The 23,519-nt window shown below is 43.8% G+C and overlaps 1 protein-coding gene across 4 annotated transcripts in view; it reads right to left on the bottom strand.

The window, feature by feature from the left end:
• ANKRD17 (ankyrin repeat domain 17) overlaps positions 1–23,519 on the bottom strand; it is a 54,123-nt gene that overhangs the window by 20,524 nt on the left and 10,080 nt on the right. For 2 of the 4 annotated variants that reach the window (XM_048303027.1, XM_048303026.1), the window contains exons 2-15: positions 14,502–14,655; positions 13,757–13,913; positions 12,310–12,457; positions 11,885–12,032; positions 10,549–10,782; positions 9,618–9,712; positions 6,039–6,276; positions 5,669–5,860; positions 5,189–5,298; positions 4,390–4,477; positions 3,701–3,828; positions 3,119–3,262; positions 2,458–2,560; positions 194–949 (exon numbers count right to left, since the gene is read on the bottom strand). In XM_048303027.1, coding sequence (XP_048158984.1) covers positions 194–949; positions 2,458–2,560; positions 3,119–3,262; positions 3,701–3,828; positions 4,390–4,477; positions 5,189–5,298; positions 5,669–5,860; positions 6,039–6,276; positions 9,618–9,712; positions 10,549–10,782; positions 11,885–12,032; positions 12,310–12,457; positions 13,757–13,913; positions 14,502–14,655 — 2,695 coding nt within the window. The remainder of the gene's footprint in view (positions 1–193; positions 950–2,457; positions 2,561–3,118; positions 3,263–3,700; positions 3,829–4,389; positions 4,478–5,188; positions 5,299–5,668; positions 5,861–6,038; positions 6,277–9,617; positions 9,713–10,548; positions 10,783–11,884; positions 12,033–12,309; positions 12,458–13,756; positions 13,914–14,501; positions 14,656–23,519) is intronic. The other 2 variants (XM_048303029.1, XM_048303028.1) reach the window with 1 other exon arrangement.

Below are 23,519 nucleotides of genomic sequence, written 5' to 3' on the forward strand. Positions count from 1 at the left end.
TAGCTCACCCTGCGAATTGAAAAGTTAAAGCTAATTTTCCCAGCTCCTCAAGACAGGGATCAGAGGGCAAAGTGGTACTTGCTGTAGAGCTCGCGGGAATACACAAACACACACACACACATATAAAAAGAAGTGGACATACCCTCAACTGGTCAAGCAAATATTATACCTGCTCATAACAATATAAACCCACCTGCCATGATGTCATCCAGCGTGTCATTGAGCGTCTGAGCAGGGCTGGCTACCATTAACCCTTGCTGTGTTTCTGTCAGTATTCCTTGCCCCAGCCCTGCTAGTTGTGCTTGGCCCAGCACTGGCTGTCCAACTATAACACCTTGCAGTTCTGTAAGATTTGCGATGGACCCTGGAGGTAAGGAACCTGCTGCCAGAGGCAAAGCTTGTGGCATGGCCAGAGGCTGAATTGGTGCAAAACCCGTCTGCGCAGCAGCTTGCTGAGGGTCATCTTTAAGCAAGATGGGGTCCACTTGCTGCAATCGTGCATAGTCTCCCTCTGAGAGTTGTTCTCCTACCCCAACGGGAGTCAGTAGTCCCAGATGCTGGCAAGACTGTTGCTGCTGCTGCTGCTGGAGCTGAATTCTTTGCGCTTTTACCTCTAGATATTGCTTTTTTAGCTGCTGCTGAGTTTTCAGCTGTAACTCTCGCTCCACTTTCTGCAGTTCCTCCAAAATCTTTTGTTTCTTCTGAATTTGTTCCTCTCTCGTTTTGTTCAGCTCCTCAATCTTCTCTTTGGTGAGCTGGTCAGCGTGTGCCAATTCCAGGGACTGCAGCTGAGCGTTCTTCTCTATGGCTTCTTTTATCCTCTGCTCCAGCTCTGTCAACTTGCCCTGAGCCTCTTCTACAATGCTCTCTGGAGACTGATTGGTGATGTAACCCTGTACATCCTGGTTGTTTGTTGGCAAATGACTGCTGGACTTTTGTTTAGAAGCAGCTGTGTGAAAAAGAAACCCCCTCAGAACCAATGGAAGTGCATACGAATGGCATCCTCATTACAGAGCTACTGCTGGGCCGCTGCGTGGCCGGCTACGCACCAGGGCACAGCACCCACAGAAGGTCAGCGCGTCCCGAAGGCCCTCCAAGAACACCTGCCAATTTGTACCCAGCAGTCGGATTGCAATTTAACAGGACACACTACTGCACATGCATCCCACATATCCCTGTGCTACGGTGACAGATCTACTCCAGCAATCATTATGCTTTTGCCAAAGGAAGCGATTGTCTCGAGCCGCTGTTACCGAGTGCTGCTACAAGAAAACTGGGAACAAAAAGCAAGGATATGCTGTCTCTTTACTTGGTGTTGTGCATCTGGTATGGTGTTGGGACATAAACATATGCTGACAGCCCTGAAAGCGCAGCCCAAGGGATACAAAAACATCTCAAGGACTGGGACTAGGCCGCCGGTTTTGCAACCGACCTGGTACATTTTAAGTGCTACGCTTTCTAGAACTAGGCATCCTTTCGCTCCAGGTATCCAGCTTTGCTCAGGTGACAAACAGTGCCAGAACCCAGGATAGTCATTTAGATTTAGCAGGATCTAACAGGGTGTCTTTAACCACTACGTTTTATCCATAGTAGACATGATTTTGCCTGTTTCAAAACTCAGCTCTCTGCCCAGGCAAGGCAAGTATTTCAGCCTTCCTGCAAGAACAAGCGATGGACTAATCCAATTGGTCTTTTATGCAGAAGTCCCCAGTAACACAGCTGACATGCTCTGCCATACCAGGTGGAGAAGCAACAATCGGTTAATTTTGAAGGGCGATAGGCAAATCAAAACTCAGGATCTGAGGCAGTGGAGGTGCCCAGTTTCTTCCAGCCATCCTCGCTGTATCTCCAGAACAATACAAGTGTACACACAGGATTAATTTTAGGACATGCACGCCTGTATTTCCTACTGCTGATGCTCGATAAAAATTGGTTTTTGAAGAGAATTCTTAAGTACAGAAAGCACTGTCAAAATGGCGAGAGCAAAACAGATGCAAATTTAGTCCTAGGAGGACCTGAGCCTAAAGATCAGACTAAAGATTTTATTCCACAAAAAAATTCCGCCTTCAATCCAATTAGTCAAACCCACTCCCAGACTACTACCCTAAGGAAACACAAGTTATCAAATCAACTATGATATGGAGATTAACATGGGTTTTGCAACTTCCATTATCCAATTTCTATAGACTTCTGGGTGACATTTTGCATTAGTTCAGTGTATCAGACTAGAGATTTTAACGTATTTACTTAGGCAGATTTCTTGACGTTTTATGATTACAGGGTTAGATGACTGATTCTTGGTGGATAAGCAAACTCTTAAAAAAAAAAAAAAAAATTGCAGTTTCCTTGACTGAATCCATAAACACTCTTCATAGGAACTACCCTGCTACAAGTGCAAGCCACTATGTTCTACCTAGGAAGGATATTTAGAAAATAAGCTCCAGAACTACGACTGACCTTTATTTCTGATGGGAAGGGTTGTGGCGACATTAGCAGGGGGTTTGTCAGGCTCCTGGGGTGGGACGACCATGGGCAGCGCCTGCACTGGTACTCGAGGAGCCTAAAACGTTGGATACTAACAGATTACTTTTCTCATATTCTGTGCGAGTTATAGTTCAACAGAAGGTGAACAAAATCGGTTAGAAAAGTAGACTTCAACGGTGACTAAGAACATTTAATAAAGTTTTTAATATGCTGACTTCAGTAATTAACACCTAGACATCATGTGATCTCCACATACTTTGCATTTTTAAGCCAAAAAACTCCTTGCCACACTATACTCGGCACGGTATGGTGTTATACTGTAGTACAGCAAATACAAGCCACAATGGGCTATAAATTCAATTCTGAAGAGTCTCATTTAAGCAGACCTTTGCACTTACTCTTTTTTTCCACCCTCAGTGTTTTTTTCCAATAACATTTCAAGAACAGTAAGAATGATGAAAGCACTACATCATAATGTTCCAAAGTCTTCCCCATTTCCATTACAGCTCAAAGTAATCTTCAGTGTGCTCATCTGGAGTTTATGACCTGACATGACTGACTCTTCTCTCACCTTTAAACTCCCAAGTAAAAAAGTGCAAAAAAGCCCCGCAGATCACCAGCCCTGAAATCTTACCCTGTTTAGATCATGGGATGGTGGGGTCAGCTGAGTGGCATCGGGTGGAGGAGCAGAAAGCAAGTTGTTTGGGTAATCTAGAAGGTAACAAACCACGCTGGTGTGACCACCTTTGGCTGCCTCAATTAGCATAGTTGATCCATCCTGAAGAGGGAAAGATCACAGTGTTAGAGAAGAGCATCATCAAAGCAGCACTGACATCATCAAAACAACACTGCAGCACTCTGGGAGACACAACACAGTACCTATGATGACTGTTTTCTGCTCTAGTAAATACTCCATCTCCACAAGTTCACATCAAAACTTAAAGACTTGATGAAATATTTAAAAAAAAAAATTGTACTTGAAAATTTTTTTTCCTCTTCCACAATCAGGACTTTACAACTGTAGGGCAGCCTTTACATTCACAGTTATCACGAGACCTGCACTAAGTCCAACAATATGTACATGAGCAGAATATCTGCTTGTGGAAACTTCCATTTAAATCATGACAGGTTGGATGAGTTGCAGAGAATCCAAAAAGAGAAAATTCAGTTGAGTATCCTCAGTTTTAGAGGAAAATGAGGCAGCTGAGGGACAAACCTTGAGTCTGTGTGTGGGATCAGCACCATGAGCAAGCAGTAGCTCCACCACTGCCAAGTGACCTCCGGCACAGGCCAGCGACAACACTGTGTGATCGTTGTTTGCTGTGGTCCTGTTCACATTTGCTCCTGCAAAACCAGAAGGGGAAACATCAGCTAAAACAGACTTCAGTGGGTTCACCTCTATCAAAAGTAACAGAATTAACTACTCTGCAATCTACACAGGGAAAATTCCATCCTGCTGGATCGTCCTACTCCGTGCAAAGCAGGGACAAGAAAACTCATGAGAATCAGCCCAAGAGAGACAAAATGGAAATTTCAGGTTTATATCAAAACATCGAGCAAGCCATAGTCAAAACCTGGAAATCAACAGTCACTTGTAGTTCAGCTCCCAAAGAGAGTGCTCCAAAGCTGCACCAGGAGCATGGAAACCCCAGTGATCCCTACTACTGCTGCTTTTACTAGGAATTAAAGACTGAAATACACTGTTTTCATAACTAGTTGCAGTTCCACTAATCTAATCTCAGCAGAAACCACAGCTAATCATTACATGCCTAGTTGGAGAATCAATTGCCTACTTGAGTTAGGATATTTAAAACAAATCCAAGAAAGTTACACTAGAGCTCTGACACGCCCTTAACATGAAGTGTTTCTAATGTCACGAAAACACAAACCTTCCCACACTCTTACCTTTGCTAATCAAGAACTGAACAGTGCAAACATGACCTGCCCTGGCAGCTTTCATGAGAGGGGTTCTTCCACCTTCTGATTCATGCTCCTAGAACAGATAAAGAAAGACTTCAAAATCCAAAGTAGCATGTGAAAGGCGGCAAGCCAGCCTTCTGGGTTTTGGAATGCAAAGGTACTAGACATGGAACATCCTTCTTTAGTGTTTCACAAACTTAGACATAAATATTTAGCTAACATTTGAACTGAGGGTATCTTGAAGGCACATGAACCATTCACCACCTGTCTCTGCACAGGTGTGACTCCTGGACAAGAAGCACTGGGGCACATGGTGGGGATTTTAGTTAAACAGGACATCTTCTGACATGCTTAACTTGACTTTTTGATAACGCACTGGTACAAGCCTACTGAAAAGTAAAAATCAGTTTACCTCCATCACCTTAATTCCATTACAATACACCAAACACACTGTCAACTATCTGACGCATAAGGCATAGAACAGATTTGCAGGTACAAGGACTAACCCAGAATCAGCTCAACAATTTGAAGCTGAATACCATGACAAAAGAATGAAATCCCCTATTTTCCTGTCCAGGCAACCTTGAGTGGCTTGGAAATGCTTTAGACATCAATCACCAGAGGACTGCAACTGACCTCAGCACTTTAGGGTAATTGAACAGCCTAAAATACATTGAAGAACGTGTAAGTTTTCAGCAATGAACACAGAAACAAACAAAAAGAATATGAGATGTTGATAATTTTATTTCCTACTTAGATTTTTTTAAGAAGGTAAATGACTTACCAGATCTGCACCTGCCTGAAGTAAGACATCTGCTACATCGGTGTGGCCGTTTTCGCAGGCGTACGTCAGTGCCGTATCACCTGTTGCTGTTGTTGCGTGCACATTAGCCCCTGAAATGGTAGTGACAAAACCTTGTAAGCTTTATCATGGGCATTACAGAAAATAGGCAAGCCTCTACAATCTTTACAGGATCAAACAGCAAATTAAACTTCCCCCTTCCAATCCAGCATCTATTAAACTGATAACCTGATCATACTCTAGAGGAATAAAAACATAAACTACAAGTTAGTTCCAAGCAAGTTTACATCAACTCGATCTTCAAAACCTAAATTAAGAGTCCAACCAGTAAATTACTTAGGGCTCCAAAGACCTTCACAGTCAACTTCAAGAAGCTGCTCAAGAAAATGTAATGACTATTGAAGAAAGTATTTTTCTCCTAGATTAAGCCTTTACGAAAGTGTTAACCAAATGACTCCATACCTGCAGCTAATAAATATTTAACCAGCTCCAAATGCCCCTCTTGAGCAGCCTCCATCAAAGGTGTGGAACAGCCGAGTTCTATGTCAGCTCCCGCTTTAATGAGAAAATCGGCCACCTCCAAAAACCCTCCACAGCAAGCCAGAGTTAACGCAGTTTCTTGCGTCTCCTCTGTCTGAGCATTGATGTTTGCTCCTTCAAAAAACACAAAACACCAGTTAGAGAAGGCAGGATCAGCAGACAAACCACTTCCACATGCACAAGGCACCTTATTACCAAAGAAAACAAAAATCACAGTAACTTAGTGCTTTTTTCCCCAACATAGGCAGCTGCCTGCTGAGTTCCAGCCTGCAGAAGGCCCCGCAGCAGTTACCTTGCCCAAGTAACAGTGCCACCATCTCCTCGTGGCCTTCTCGGGCTGCCTCCATCAGTGGTGTGTATCCTTCATCATTGACCTCTTCCAAGTTAGCCCCACGTTCAATTAACAAAGCCGCCAGCTCGACGTGCCCGCCACAGGCTGCCAGAGTCAACGGAGACTCAAAGGAGTCCGCGGGCATGTTCACCTGAGCTCCGCTGTCCAGAAGTAATCTTGCCACTTCCACGTGACCATCCTGGAAATGAAAAAAACAAGATCGAAAGACTGACCAAATGGAAAAACTGCTTTTCTCCACAGCTTTGCACAGACTCAAAATTCCCTCAAAAGACACAAAAAGTAATGAGTGAGTAAAATGAGCCCAAAAAATGTAATTAAACTTGCTGTGCAGTTTTCCTGAATATTATCCCTAAGTATTTGGATAAAGGATAAGATCATCTATTGAACAAGCACCCGAAGAAACGCTGAGCATGTTTTACTGAACATGTGCCATTCAAAACTAAAATACGATGAACCTTGTATCAGACCTCTTTGCCAATGCTGTAAGTAACAAGCTGGACGACTTTGTATCAGACTCAAGTTCAGGTGTCTGGGATCAACTTCCTTGGAGTTACTTGGGGGTGGGGGGGAACTCCAAAATAAAGCCCAGACAGTCGAGAGGGAGCTCGCCACTATTTTAGAAGCTTGTCTCCTCCACAAGAAAAATAGTGAGATCCTTTTGCTTCCTCCCTTTCTTAAGGAGCAGCCGTGCACGCTGACCTGGCTTGCCTCATGGCTCCCGCAAAACTACTGCACTGCTCAATTTCACAGCGGAGTCAAGACTTCCTTTCTCCTTCCAACAGAAAAGCCAAAATGAGACCGTTTGTCAGGGGTTCCTTCCACATCCCAGGAGCCACCTGCCTGAGCAACAGCTTTCCCTTGGCAGGATCCTGGCAGGGTTTTCCAGATACCACGATGGTGCTGTCAAACCCGTTCTACCAAAAGGTAGCTCCTAAGTTTGCTTTCTTCCTTTAAAAATACTTGAGCATAGGATCTCCATCGTATTTTCAGTATGCCACAAATTCAGGAACTATTTGAAGTGGCTTTTCAGCTCTGTGTTTACACTGGAGGCCTGACAGTGACACATCCAACTGCCATTCCATTCTGCTTTGTTCAGACAGAAGCAGAGACCGGCTTGGTCGCTGCGCTCCAACAACAGCATAAACTCTCCAAGCTGGTTTTCTCCATGAGAAGATGGCCACCGTTCCAACTCGGAGTAACCATAATCTGACACACCAAACACCAGAGGGCTGCAGCAAATAAACAGCCACTCACCAGGAATACAAGGCTATCCCAAGGTTGTCGCTGAATGAGGTAAGTACACCTTGATCTCAGATTAATTCCTAAGAGGCAGCAAGTCGCAGCCACAGCAGCCGTCCTTGCCAAGCTGGAAACCACGACTCCAAAAAGCTCTTTTCCAGACAAAATACCAAACTGCATCTGACATTTTTCCGCTTCATTTTCTCAAGTGTTTCATACCTTCTTCTGATATCCAGGGAGCAAAACATGGTCTCCTCTCGGAAAAATATCTAGGACATTAACTAGGACATATTCACCTTTTACATGAAATGACAGTACTATTTTAGGGAAAAACTCCAAGACTCCATAGAGAATCTCTCCTCAGGGAAATGCAGAGACCGTGCCTCATCCATCAGGCTCTGGCAGGACAGCTCACTGCTCACCCCCGATCCACGACGGGGATGGCACCACACAGCACCAAGGTTTGCTTCAAAGCTTCCTATGTGGGCCAAGCAGCCTGCAGGAAAACTGCTGGTGCTTCACCACTCAAGGGAATTGGATCCATGTTTCAATAAACCTTGCAACGGGGTGGGACTGTTGAGCTCTCCAAGAAAAGCCTTCCAACTGGTAATAGATCAGAAAAAGTCACCTGAGCAACCTGCACAAGAGCACCAACTGCATTTTAAAGATGAAGCTTTGTGGCCATCAGTCCTTCAGCAAGAGGAAATGCCAACTAGACCAACCTGCTCTTTGCTCCCACAAGGTAAGTGCCATTGCCCAACACCCCACTTGCATTAAATCAATATTAGCTGCCGTCTATAAAAAACTCTTGGGCAGAAGTCATCCTGAACGCCTTGTAGGACAAGATTTAAACCTGTGCTAGCTATGCCACAGACAGACAGATCTGTTAGCATACATTCAAGTTCAATGCTGTTCTAGAGAAGGAAGTCTTCTTGTGCCACTGAAGAGCAGTAACTGTTTCTGCACAAAGAACATGCTGAGATGGAAGTCCTTGCTCTGCTTCATTGCACACTGCAAGCTATTGCACACTGCATACTGCTAGAGAAAGCTGCTCCTTCTCTCGTCAGCAGAGCTGAAGGTATGAGACTCTCAACTATCTGCCAGCTCTGAGCACCAGCCTGGAACTGCCTCCCTAGGAACAGCTTCCTGCAGAAATAAGGGAGAAGCATTTTTTCCTACTGCTCAGTAATTCTTGACAAAAATTAGGCCGTAACATCTCTGTGGGTCCAACGGAATTTTCTTAGTCTATCAGAGGAGTTAAAAGGGCAGAAGAGGATGGCAAGGAAAGGAGGGGTTGATCCACAGCTCCACCACAAAAATATCCTGATGAGAAGGCAACTGCAATATCAAACAAGGTAACTTTACCATCAACTCCCAGGAACTGGCTGCAAGGCCATTGCCAAGGATATTTACGTGGCTGCTCTAGTAAGATTTCAGGGTGAGATAAAGGACAGCTCGAGTTCTGTTTATCTACGTGACTTTCTTTCCAACAACTTTTAAGTAGTATAATGGTTTCTGTTAATCATTCCCCTATCTGAAACCATTAACTTCCTTGAACAGACGTAACTGGCTGATTTTAGAACCATTACAGTTTTTTCAGCAAAGGGCAGACTAAATAGGGATTTACTGCCCTGCTCTACAGCCACGGGTTCACAGTGTGACATTACACAAAGCTAATGCCACGAAAATCCCAACGCATGAGGAATCTATTTGGAGACAAGGATAAAAAGGAAATTCAAGAAATTAATTTTCAATTCAACAATTAAGTTCCATATTCAGATGAACACAGCCACCTCAGATGGACAAAGCAGCAACATCCAAGTACTCTCACTAGTAAGAATTAACAATTGTCCTTTTAATTTCCTAGTGGCTTCCCAAACAGCTTCTGATTCTGTGTTTTCAAGGAGCACGTGGTTGTGTGAACTATACTGAAACCTTACACACATAACTGCCTGCTTACAAATCCCTTTATCATAATCGAGGTTTGTTAAATGCCTCCAAAAGCCAGGTTATGATCATATTCATTGCCCGTGTTTAGCACATTAGAAATGTTAAAAGCATTCCAACAACTACTGAGAATCTTCCCACTTGAAGTTACCTAATTTCTGAATTCCTATATAAAGTATTTTCCCATTGGTAACTTCCCATCAACTAGACAAGAGAACCGAAACATCACAGCTAGATTCTGCACCAGAAGGAGATGAAAAGGAATCACTTTCCCCATCTTCAGGAAGAAAAGAGAGCCCACACATGCCACTGCTCTAGCCATTCAGCTCTTACCATGCATGCCTCCATGAGAGCAGTGTGCATCTCATCTGTCTTGTGCTCCTGGTCTGCACCAGCTTCCAGCAGAAACCTCACCATTTCCAGATGGCCTGTGTGGAGAAAATAGTTAATAGAGAGAAACTGCTTGACAAAGTGCATTTCAACACTTATAGAAAGGATCTAAAGTACATTATGAAGGCCATGGATGTCCATGTTACAACACAAAAAATCCACTCTGGAAAGGTACGTTTGTATCTCTGCCATCTATGCGCACAGCAACTTAGCAGTGTAGTTGATAAAAAATAAAAATCAAAGGGTACAACCAACTTTTTTTATAAAGGTGCTACACAAGTACCTCAGCTACCAACATCAACTACTCCAAGATGGCAGGGCCTAATAAAACATGTCCTAAGTGACTATAACAGCAGCTGCTGGGCTGTAGGAACATATTTCGCCTCTTAATTAAACATCTTCATCCCTTTCTTGGGCGCTGCAAGTTTGCTGCCTAATGCTCTAAAGGGAAGCAACAAAGGCCTGTTGCCCTGAGCACTGACACCTACAAGGCAAGGTCCTAAATTTTCCATGACTTGCAAGTACCAAGTCCTTTAAAATGAAATAATTTCTGTACTTAAGCAGAGGTACCCAGTATAATACAGTTGTAATACAAAATGTTTAGTTTACTTATTCTGTGATGTAACACATTAGTTCCTTGTCTCTTGATTTGTTTATCAGAGCATCTTCTAAGACATCATAACTCAGACCAAAGGTTTAGATCTTGATACTCAAGACTCTGCACACAGATCATGTTACACACAGCCAGGATAAGAGCACCACAGCTGTCTATTCACAGCTTTCAAATTCCCCTGGTGGTGGGCAGCAAGGCTGAACGAACCCACGTTCGAAGCAACTCTTCGGCCCTGACACTCTTGCACACTTGTTACCGTACCTTTGTAGCAAGCCAGCGTCAGCGCGCTCTCCTTGAATTCATTGGAATGCGTATTGATGCCCGCTCCGTTCTCCAGCAGCACCCTGGCCACTTCCACATGGCCAGCGCTCCCAGCTTCCATCAGCGGCGTGTGACCGTTCTCATTGTGGTCCTCAATGCTCGCGCCCGACTCCAGCAGCACCTTCACAACATCCACATAGCCCCCGGCACAGGCATAGGTCAGGGCTGTGTTGCCTAAAGCCAGAGAGAACAAGGGTTGGAAACAGAATGTGATGGTGCTTCTTCACCCAGAACTTCACCTGATGCTCCACTCCATCCCTTTTACCTGGATACCTGATGGAACAGGGTTTTTCAGGCTACAGATGAAGAACTACAGGGAGGGGGAAATAAGTAATGGCACCAAACAGCTCAGTGCTGACAGACCGAGGATCTCCTTGTGCCTGTACTGATGCACCTCTCTTCCCATTTCTAGCGCAGCTTCCGTCACAAAGCCCCATCCGTTTCCCTGCTAATCAGCAGGATTGCACAATGCTGTAAGAATGAAAGCTCAAAACCAGGAGCAGGATGAGCTGCTGCTTCTAAATCAAGTCTTAAACACCTCCAGGGGCTGGTTCCAAAATGTTCATAGTCTTTACAAGGAGATGAAAACAACTTCAGATGAAAAAATACAAAAACCATGGATCTGCACACAACAGTCAAAGAATCTGCCTTTATGAAAGACACCATGAAAAAAGTTAAAGGTTAAGGCCGTATTGCTACTGAGAGACCTACTTCACTGAAAAAAATACTAAAAAAAATATAGAAGGTGGCTTCTGGTATCCCCCTCTCCTCCTCACTCAGGGTCAGCTCTCCATTCATCAGTTACTTCTGACTACACACCAACCCTCCACTTCCAGGCTACAAAAATTTTGAAGATTTCCCAATCTGGTCACGTCAACACAAACGGCTAGCAAATTACCTTGGAAAGGCAGGGGGGGAGGGGGGGACCCTCTTCTCATGTTTCCTGTTTTCCCCTTGGTTTCCTAGACCTGCCACCAAGTAACTTTTCCATGTACACACAAATTTACCAAACTGTGCTTAAAATGTGACAACAAATCCTATGTACTCAAACACCTTCCAGTTACTAAATGACCTTACGCACCTTGTATGTCCATACTATTTTATCTGCATCCAACAATATTTCAGAGTTTCACTTAGAAAAGAGAATTTAAACAGCAAAACCACAAGGAAGCATTCTGCCTTGCTGGGCTGAGAGCCACTGCTCCCGAACTTCCACGCCAAGTTCCCTGCACACCACAAATCCCAGCTCTCCAGTTGCTCCCAACACGCTCTTTACCTGTGGATGACTGTGCGTTCACATCAGCACCGTGAGCTAGCAGCAGCTTGACAATTTTGACGTGCCCGCCATTGGCAGCAGCCATTAGAGGTGTGATGTCTCCTTTGATTCCCCGGTCCTCCACATTGGCATGCATTGCCAGGAGAACCTACCAAGAGACAGTGATCAACAACAAAAGTGGAGTGAACACGAACTCTGCCTCTGCACTACAAAACCCCCCCTTCAGTGTTGTGTGAGCAACCCTTGCAGAAAACAAGCACCAAGAATGCATTAGCAACATTCAGTGTATGTGTGAGACTCATGTGCCAGAGAACTGCCATTTCCCACTACTTTAACACCCCTTCCAGTTGCACAAGATGGTAATATATTGATTTACACTTCTTTTTGTACAACATGCACATAGTACAAACAGCCAGGAAACCAACCTGTGCAAGCTCATAATATCCTGCTGAGCAGGCCAAACAAAGGAGGCTTTCCCCTTCTTCTGTGTGCTCATTCACACTCCGGCCTTCAATGAGCAACTTCCGCACAGCATTCACATCTCCTTCGGAACAAGCCTCGGCCAAGCTGCGGCTAACAAGGGAGAAAGCATTGAAAGTGGAAATGGACTGTGCCTGAACTCCAGTGTGCCATGAGGACGCAGTCAGCGAAAAAGGAAACACGAGCCAAAAACGTGCCAACTGCTAATTAAAGAAGTGCCAGTTTTATACTTGAGGTTTCCCAGCTAACTTGGCTGAAAATTGTGTCCATATCCACTCCTGCTATTAATTTTCAACAGAAGTTTACATGAGAAACATATGCAGGATATCCCAGGGCCAGAGGACACTGAAATCACCTGCCAGTCTTAAGAAAACTTTATTTGTTCAGCACTGTAACTGTTAATTAAACTAAAACCAATCGCCCACGTCACTCTCCTTCTGTAAGAAACTTAACCATTTCCCCTCTCTCCTGTGCTGAAAATACCAGGATCTTGTAACCAGACACAATTTTAACACATGGAGAATCAGTTCTCAAATATGCCTCTTCACTACACGTTGACCTTTTTTTTAAATTTCCAAGATCCACTGTCCCTGTAACAAGTCTGGCAACCACCACCATTCCCAAGAAAAAGGTGCTGGGGAAAAGAAGGGATGCACACAGAACAGAAGCAGACATAACCCAAAATCATTCTGCTCTTCATGTGTCCTGTTCCCACAGCAAGGGAACAGGAGTTATTCTGTATAGAAGGAACAAACTTCCAACGAGCACAGCAGCACTTGATTGTGCTACTAACACTGTTTCTGCTGCACTGAAGCCTAATGACAGCCTAGAAGGAAACCTTCTTTATCTTTCCTTCCTGAATACCCCAGTAAGACAAAATCCCACATATAAAGCCACAAAGTCCAGTACAAGAGTAGCAACCCCCGGGCTGAGGCTCTCCCCAGGGTCCTGTGTGACACTGACCACCATGATGGAGCTCCAACCCCTCAAGGCTGTTTCCCTTCCTCAATTAACAAGGCACTCTGAAATTCCCTAAAAGATTTTTTTTTATCTGAAATCTTGTTTCATGCTATCACTGAATGACCCATTTTGGGATTTGCAACAGTTCTAAGGCCCATACTACTGAAGAGCTTAGAAATGTTTCTATAGTTGGTCACGATAAACCACTTGCAGTGTCATTCTGGAATTCTAAGCAGCATTAATTGCTTCACTCTCTACTGCAAGACCTGCCAGTCCACAATTATTTAAACAGGAGAAGCACAGGTGATAACTTGGCACCAATTCCACCTGAGTAAGAGTTTCATCATCCCGTAAGCGCAAGTGATAGAACAAGAAAAACTGCTTCTAAAAGTAGCAAAGGGCTGAAAAAGTCCAGGATAAAAGCTGCCTTACTTGTCCGTCTGCCCTGCATTCGCTGTGCTCTCTGCCCTCATCCGGGTCAGCGCAGCGGCAGCTTCATCCAACGCGCAGCTGACCGAGGAGGTCAGCCTGCGGAGCACCTCGGGATCTGCAAAGGCTTTCCCATCCGCTGTCGACAGCTTCCCTATTCCTGCCATTCCAATTCACAACCAACGGGGACACATGCCAGGAAAGGAGAGAACAGACAAGGTGAAATTGAGCCTGTGAGATCTGTCGGCACAAACATTGCAAGCACAGTCAACTACAGCTTCCAAAACGATGGGTTTAACTGTTTTACAACACTAATTTAAAAGCTGCATGTGACTGAAACCCTCCAACCCATAGAAGAAATCAGTTTTCAGCTAGTGAAACTACTTAATACAAGCAACTATTAAAGCTTTTCATACAGCAACTGTTACAAAATAAAGCCTATTTAGCAATTTAGGGTTTGACATAATGGCACAAGCCAGTGACAGGCGTCAATTTTGACTCAGGCTTTTAGAACACCAACATTGGAGAGATCTGATTTGAAGCACCTTCACATGAAATTCTGATTTTCCAAACCTTGAAATACTCTAAAATAAGCTTTTCTCTCTCCCGTGACGCCCTTGCCAAGTCCACCCCGCTGTACATTTTGCAGTTGTACCATGCTCCTATGGATTAGCCTTATGCAAGTGATTCCAGTACGGACTCTCGTAAGGGCTTCGGGGTTAAACCCGTAGGGGACATGAGGACTTACCCGCAGCTTCAAGTAAAGCTTCTAATCTGGCCTGGGTTTCGGGATCTACTGTTCTCAAGTCAGCACCATCAGCAGTACTTGACAGCAGCAATTTAGAAGCTGTTTCCAACATAGGGTTTTCGAGATCATCCTGATCCAAGATAAATGATTCCACCTGAAAAATAACAGACCTGGTTTAAGAAGGATATAACTGACCAGAATAGACTTAAAACACAAAAAACCTACAGCTGCACTTATTATTTAAACATTGTATTTTAAAGTACTTGGTTGGCCCCAGGCATCTCACTTTGGGTCTGATGTCTCCTAATCCAACATCCAAAGAAAACAACCAAAAGGACAAGCAACACTTTCCACATAGTATCAACTCTACTACAAAACGACTTCATGTCACAGAATCTTTCTCAAGAAAGCATTTACTTTAAACTTTATCTACAGAATACACAGCTGTGTATCTGCCTTTTTTAGAAAACAGATGCTGAGTTGTCCAAGTCCTTCTGTAGACCCTACTTTCCCATGCTGCCCATTTGCTTTTGCTGCTAAATAATTAAGGAAGAGATGAGCATATTAGAGAGGAAAGCCCTAATACCCATTTGTGTCATCCTGCCTGCTAGAGGACGACTGGGGCAGGTAGTTCAGAGAAGACACTTCTCAGAGAATTCCATGAACTCACTCCACAGCCTGTGAACTAGTCACCAAAACAATTATCAAATTATAAAGACCAAGTCAAGCATCCCCCTACAAAGCTCAACAGCTTCCAAAATTCCCAGTTTCAAAACCCAAACCCCAATCCCAATCCAAAATCAAAATCAATTGAAATGCTAGTCTGCCCAACAGAGAAACCATATGTGCCAGCCACCCCTACAACAATTAAAAACCGCAGTCACCTCCGGATAAAAGCAGCCACTGTCTGTATCTACTTCCACATGGAACACACCTCATTAAGACAGAAAATTTTTTTATTCTTAAGTTTCATTTGTGTCTCCGAAGTTTCAAAGCAGTCCCATGAGCTTTGTTCAGATTCCATCACAAGTTCAGATTCCTGCAGATAAATTCCCCAAGAATCCATCTATGTGGGCAGACAAACCAGAAGAGCAAGCAGGTCATCTAAGGACTCCTGGAAAGTCCCTCCAGCCTCTCATCCATTCTCTTGTCACAAGTGGAGAGCTCACACAACTTTTGCCTTCTGCCGCCTGTCTCCCGCTCAACACTTCTAGGACACATTCAGCTTCAGCCTAAATGCCTTGTTTGCTAAGGAAGGCAGGCTGAGAACTACTTCCCAAATTTCTTCACTTTATCCCTTCAACGCCACCACTGAGAAACAAAACCTCTGGTCAGTTCTTGGCAATACACAAACATACATCTCAAGGGCATCTCTAAAGCCTCCCTCCGCTCTTTTGCGGCCTCTCTGTCCTCCTCCTCCTTCAAATCTGGGAATATCGAGATGAAAGGAAGGACTTCCAACTTCAGATCAAAGGGGCTCTGATGCCAAGAGCGGGACAGTCCAGCAGCACTGCCTGTCACTCCTCAGCAGTGTTTTTTTCCAAGTGATACTCACACAGGCTGCTCTCTCCAGTTTGGCAAACTGGTGAAGACAACTCCTAGTTTCCTTCCCAGTCCTAAGGAACAGTTTACTCCTGCCTTGCAAGGGCCCTTTGCCCATCACCGCTCTCTGCACCTACAACACTATTTTAGGCCTGTTTTGGTTCATCTGAGGACTTGCCATTTGTCTTCTTCCAGAGGACAGCCTGCTGTGGCAAGACAGAGGAACCGCTGCGCTGTTCAGGAGCCAAGCGACAGATTTCACCACTGGAAAGGCAAACTCCGAAGCCGTCGCAAGGATTCTTGGCTCACCCAACTCATGCAAAATCCCAACTGCTCAGATTAACTGAAAAAATCTCCTCCAAGTTAAATGATGAACAGCTGGTCATGGTTCTTCCTAACACTATGAAATATTTGCTAAGAAAAAAGTCAAAATAGGAAAACTACTCTCCCCCACACATATCCTCTCCCCAAAATTAGGTCTTGCATGCAGTTTAAGTTGATGGAAAAATCCTCCCATCTTCCTTCCAGCTAAGAATATGTGCATGGTGTGATTAAATAAACAACCCAAGGAGAACAGGGAGAAGCAGAAATCCACCCACAAACAACACAGCACCGAGATACCCACAAGGGACCAGGAGAAAACATCCTCACAATAAAGTTTTGGGAATGTTTATATTATGTGCTGTCTCTGAAAACATTTAGAACAATATCAAGAAATTAACTTACTGGAAAAACACTTTAGACTATTTTTTAATATTAAATACAGAGTAAAAATCTTTCCTATTGCAAGGTAGAAGAGATCCACCTTCAGCCTGCAGCACTTCTCATCTCCTCTGCAGTTTCAGAATTACTATTTACCTTCAGAGTTTCATTAGAAGTACAGTCTCATCTTTTCAGTTTTTCTAGCCAACACCGAGTACCATACAGGGATAGTGATAAAGACACAGTGTATCAAAGCAGGAAATAAAAGCATATTTTGGTAGAAGGGAAAACTCTATTTCTGTTTCTCAGAAAATCCTGCCTTCTCCACAGAAGCTACAAACAAAGACAAAGCATTTCCATGTACCAGGTCAAGTAAACAGACATTTCCTTTAAAGGGCTTCAGATATATTTTATTTCCCTTAACTAAAAAAAAGGGTAGAATAGCATACAAATGCTCCACCCTACATATCAGAGTATTTTATTGGCATTCTCCATCAGTATTCCTTCTGAACCAATTGTTCAGACAGGCCCCAACATAAGCCCTTTTACAAGATTTCTCCTACTCTCTCATCCTGCAGTAACAATCTCATGTTCTGTCCTTGCCTAGGTTTGCTTCGCTCAAAACAATTTTTTGTATATTTTACGCTTCTACTGTCAAAAAGATGCCAGGAGAACAAAATTCCCAAGTTCTGGCTGCTCTCAAACAGGACTCATGTCTGTACACCCTGAAGACAGCCCTGTAAGATGTCAGTAATTTTGTTTTGACTGCCAAACGCCAAATACTGAACATGCATTTCAACAAATGCCAGGTTAGGACAGGAAGACAAAGCACACCTGAGTTTCCCCAACTGGCGTGGCTCTTGCCACCACATAATGCTGAATCAAACAGAGACAGAATTCAGCTCTTGATGCTAACTCTGACTTCATCCATCTCTCTCCATCAAGCCACCTGCACATAAAACTCCCATCAGCACAGATCTCACTGTGGACCCAAGTCCACACATACATAATCCTCCACATCAGCTCACACAGATGTAAACTAAGGTCAAACAATCAACTTCCTCTGAGAGTTTCCCTCACAATAAGACACAACAAAAAACCAAGTAACTACACACACATAAAAAAACTCCCAACAAACAAACAAACCCCAGAGAAACAACACTCATGCATTAAGGTCTTGAAGAAAAGCTTTGGGTTATCTACTGATTTCAAATTTACTTCTTTTAAGGCTAAACATGGATTAGCATCTTCCTGATTTTACTCCAGGCCAGGGAGGGAGAAGGGAAGATAGATCCCACCTAAAGACAACTGTCTCTTCATATCATCTCCACTTAGGAGGAAGAAATACAGTACCTAACACCAAGCAGCTCCTCTAGAACCACACCATCAACTAAGGTATCAAGCTAGGCAAGTCTCTTAAATACCAATTTAGGCATTGTATACTCATTTTAACATCACAAGCTTAAAATGACAGCAACTCTAACCTTATTCCCAGCAGAAGAACCTGTCACCAGTACCATTACCTGAGAGCTTTATAATCAGCTGAACTCTATCAGAATAAAAACAACTCTTAAAAACTTGCTCAACGAACAAGGCAGAAGAGACTTGGTTTCCAGCACCCACCACCCTCACCGCAAATGCCACGAGCCCATTATTTATCCTTCTAATCAGTGCATGGCTTTGCTAATTTACAGAGCATCTCTAGCATGTGGTTATCACTGATTCAGTTTTCCTAAATGACATCTTTGCTATAAGGAGAACCCAGAAGCATTAAGAAAAGGCAGTAAAAAATAATTTTCTCCTTCCCATCTCAGGTTCCCTGCCTGATTTCAAGAGCCCATTTTGCTGATCCCATTCCCTGCTCCTTCTCCTTCAGGCCATCCTGCATGCACCCAGTGTTGATGTGCTCCCGGTTTCCCGCATTTAGCCAGAGCAAGCACACTGTCTGAACTATAAAAACTAAAATCATGTCTGTAACGTGCCATGTGGAGGCAGAGCAGCAACAAGTTGCCTAAATGGCACATTTGGGCACTCAGCGTCGTTACCCAGCCCAAACACTTGCTCCGAAGAACCGGAATGGCACCTTTGGCCAAACATCCGGTGACATCTCCCTGGAAGCAATGCAAGTTCCGAGCTGCATTTTAGCCATTTATAATAAGATAGCAGACAGCACGGTATCTCTGTCTCTCAAGGACATGCTCAAAGCATTAGTGAAGAGTTCTTTAAGCAGTACCAAGGAAGCAGTGCACTGCAGTGAAGTGTCTGGCAGCCAGGCTGCACACAACAGCTCTCCACGGCAGTGAAATAGCAAGTCGGGCTTATTAACATAACAGGATTTATTTTTTAAGCTTCAGTGTTTTTAAGCACCGTAATATAAAACAGCAGCATCTGAAACTGGATTTGGATGAACCACATTAGCTCAGACAAGTATTAAAAGACACAAAAATCACACCTTTCATAAAAAAATATTTTCTCTGCAGGGTTTTTTCTTATTTTTGGGGCTGGCCCCTAATTTCCAGTCTTAAAATCCAACACAACTGTGTCTCAGCTTTTCGCAGATGAGTCCCATGACTTTTACCATATAGCGGGCACTGAACACAATTTAGAATCTGCTACATTTTTAACTTGGCGTTTGGGCCTTTGGTGTTTGACACCCAGAGGGTGCCGAACGGCTCCTATGAGGACCAGAGCAAAGCCTTGACCAAGAACCTTAAGGACAAGGAACAGCCAGTGGCTATTGCGCCAAGGTAGCAAAGTGCACCCCCTAAAATAAATCTTACCAGACACTCCTTTTGGATCAGTTCTTTGTGAGTCACCTACTGCCAATTAGCAAGCACTGTAACAGTTGATTTTTCCCAGCTCCAGAATTTTTGGAGAGCAGCAGAACATTTTAAAAGACAACATTATATTTAGAAAGAAATATCGACTCTGTTAGGTGTTGCAAAGCCATCTTCAGACCAAAACCACAACTGTGACCAGGTCAGTTAATAACCTACTATGCTAACTTCAGCCCCACTTCCCTGCTTAAAGAGCAAGGAGTTTCAGATTCTTTCCTTACTCAGCTAAAAATGATTCCCTTACAGTGAGCAATTTTAATCCTGATTTCCATAAGGAACTCCTAATGCCTGACCTACAGCCACACTGCTTTGCCTGGTGCTCCAGCAACTCCTGTCCAAGACAATCTTGGCTTTCTCTCCAGAACAATTTCAGCTCTCACACCTCCAAGACACAGCACCAAAAAACAATTAATCTATCTATCTACACTTCATACATTACTGAGCATTTCTTGACAGCATATTTTCCACTGTTCACTTCAGGAATGCACGTGAAGTGTGTTTCACACAGAAATAGCAAGGTTTATATTATTACCTTGCAAGCGGAACACACAAGAGGAAATAATCCCCCATTCCCAGTGCAAGAACAAAGTCCAGCTCTGACTAATAACTAGCTAAATTCACTTTGCAAGACACTGCTAGGTCTTTTTCATGCCTTACATCTAACCATTTGATGCACACCACGGGATTCGTGAGGCAAGACTGAATCAAAACAAAGCAATGATGATTTACAAACTGGGCCAAGTATTTCAAGCACCATTTTTTCACTCTGGGGTCCGAAACACAACATTTAAATAGGCAACCCCAAACCTCTGCAAATCACAAGGTGTAATACCCCATACTACAGCAAGAACTTCATGTCTGCTCTCCCTCACCCTGCTACCTTTTAGCCTTCAGAATATCACTTCTGATGCTTTCAAAATACATGAGCCCATCTCAGTTTCAGGACTGCTTACTGGGAAAAATACTCTGATTTGAAACACCAAGACAGAGAAATTAACTTACACGTCTTCAAGCACAACAGTGGGAATGGATTTTGACTTTCGCAAACTAACTATTGAGGCAAAGTATAGGGTTCTGCCTTTTCCCCTACATGTTTTCAGGTGGAACTACCACTTAGTAACACAGGTTGCAAGGCATTTTAAGATGCAGATCTTCACAGCATTAATAATGCACTACAGAAAAAATTCCATCCAAGGCTTTACTGAAGCCAAGTCTCCAGCAGTGCCTGTCATTTCTGTGGGTCAAACCCTCACCACCACCCCATGTGGATGACATAGCCTGAAGTGAAAGTGATGGTTTCCTGGCTCCTTACACAAGACACCATTTTCTTTAAAGATCAGCTCCCTGGTCACTGCAAGGGAAAGCAGACATGGAAACCAAGTGCAGCAGATGATCAAGTGCCCACTCCATTTCAGCCTTGCAGATTTTGTGCGTTTTCCTCAAATCTTTTTTCTAAGAGGAACAAGCTGTGTGATGCTCACTTGCCCTACCCTGCTACTACAGCAGTACTGTCACCACAGACACCGTCTGACAGCACCACCTCTTCCCTGCACAGTGAGGATTGCTCCCACTTATCTGGGATACACAATCAGATCCTTTGTCTTCCCAACACACACTGACCCTCCCCAAACCAAAATGCCTCGTTCAGCACAAATCTGAAGTCCGGCAGCTGGGACATCTTAACAGTATCTTCTTTCATTTTATTCCTTTAACTGTACACTCCATTTCTCTTGCTGCTCCTACAAAAATTATAAGGGGGAGAGGAGGACGGAGGCGAGAGGAGTAACGTGCTGGTGAAATGGCATAACACGGTCCCCACGACTGGCACCCGCCAAGTCTCTGCTGCAGGGACACCTGCATTAGGACTGCAGTGTGCTTCTGATGACGAGACAGGTGCTGAGGTATTCACAGGAAAATTCCCTCCTCTCCTCCGCACGCTGCATTCCCAGCAGCATACACAGCGATAAAAACAGACAGGCAGGCGTGCTGAAAGCTGTAGCTATAAGAAGGTTGTGAAACTACAAGGAATAATACTCTTTTTCCATTTCAAACCCTTATTCCAAGCACTTGGCATACTTCCACATGAAGCAAATTCATGCATTAACTGGTCTTCAGCTGCAACCGTTCATGCGAGAAAAATTCCATGCCAGTGTAAAAATAACAACACCTCATCTCACTATCATTTTAAGTTCCCTGCCCCAATTTCACATTTATGTGGGGGGAAAAATGCACTTTTTAGTCTCAAACATGAATAACAAGATGCAAACATCACAATAAAAAATACATTGAAACACATACTCATGCCTCTGAAAGCTGAGCTTCAGACAACACTGTTACATCAACAATATAAAACTGCCACATTTTCAATCCCTTAACACAAATTTGCACCTTCACTCTCCTCCCAACCCTCCCTCAACATGAACTTTTGATAGAAACCCCTTCTCCTGGAGTAGGCTTGGAAAGAACTGAAGACAGAAGCAAAGCTTTGACAGTGTATGAATAACTCATATATATCACCGGAGATGGGGTGGTCCACATCAGAGCCACAGACAAACAGCAACACCTGTAATAAAAGTTCCTCCCATGCTGTTGCAGAACCAAAATGGAAACCAACCCCTGCAAAATACCCCTGACAACTGAGGGATACTAAAGGGACAGCTTGAGCCTATGCAGTTTTTGCCATCTTCAGCAAGTCACCTGTCAAGTCTTCCCCACTGTTATGTCTATTTAGCAGAGACAAAGTAAAGGGAGCACATAACCATGAAGAAGGAGATGGTGCCACTCGGTTTCCCAGAATCACCCTCTTCCCTTGTCACCAAAATCCCCAAATGTCACACCTGAACAACTGCAGCCCCCTAAGACTTTCCCTCAAGTACCTGAGGTAAGCATCACATAAGCTACTTAACAAATTACTTACAGGGCCACTCGAACCAGAGCCGCCTCACCACAGCCATGAAAAGCTTAAAGGGGTTACGTTCCCTCTGACCTCCCAGACTGTGCCACGGGCTCGGTAACAAGAGCTACAGAAATGGCATTTTAGAGTTTTCCTGAAGGACAGCTCAAGGACTCTAAACCTCCTTGGATAAGCATATCCCAAGGACCATCACCACAGACTCAGACAGATCCTTAAACATGACATGGCCAGCTTCGATGGATTCAGTAGTGAGAAGGAATGCAAAGCACACAAGTAGTACGGAACAACGTAGTTCTGCGGTAGTTGCTATATGAAGTCATTTCAACTTGGTCAGTTCAATAAGTAGAAACTGGGAAGCACATTAAGCGTGACCATGATCTTAACAGAAGATTTTAGCCATCCACCTGAAACACACTTCATTCGCAGCACCACCAGCATCTCCAGATAGGGTGTGCACCGCTGAGAAATGACTGAGGAGTCCTGCTGTGCACTGTTACATCCTGTTCCTCACTGCCCTACTTTCAAGGGACTAATTATTCTCTTAAGCCTTGTTTAAGGAAGGTGAGCTCCCAAGAAAGAGAAAATCCTTCTCTAACAGTTGGTCACGTTCCTTTTCCACCGGACTCACCTTTTGTCTTGACTGTCCAAGGATAGATTTGACTAATTCTCAACACAAGACACTTCTAAGCATGCAATGAAGCACACCTTGCTACACTGACAGATCCACACTGACTGACTTAGATCCTTGAAGCATCTTCGTTTAAAATGACACCTAAGGAAAAGGTGAAGACCTAAAAGAAACCCCAAACCCCTAAGCTGTTAAAAACACAAATGCATAGTTTCAGTGCTATCTCTACAAGAGCCAAGGTTGAAATCCCAAAGATAATAAATTATCTTTATCAGTGATTAACTTCAGGGGGCTTTTCTACACATTTGTTGCCTGCAGAATCTTCAAGGAGAAGTACCTTGAGCTTTCTTCTCACAGCTCAATAAGCAGTCATTTCTGTCACTCAGACTTTGCTG

The sequence above is a fragment of the Corvus hawaiiensis genome, chromosome 5 (genome assembly GCF_020740725.1).
Source record: "Corvus hawaiiensis isolate bCorHaw1 chromosome 5, bCorHaw1.pri.cur, whole genome shotgun sequence".
NCBI lineage: Eukaryota > Metazoa > Chordata > Aves > Passeriformes > Corvidae > Corvus > Corvus hawaiiensis.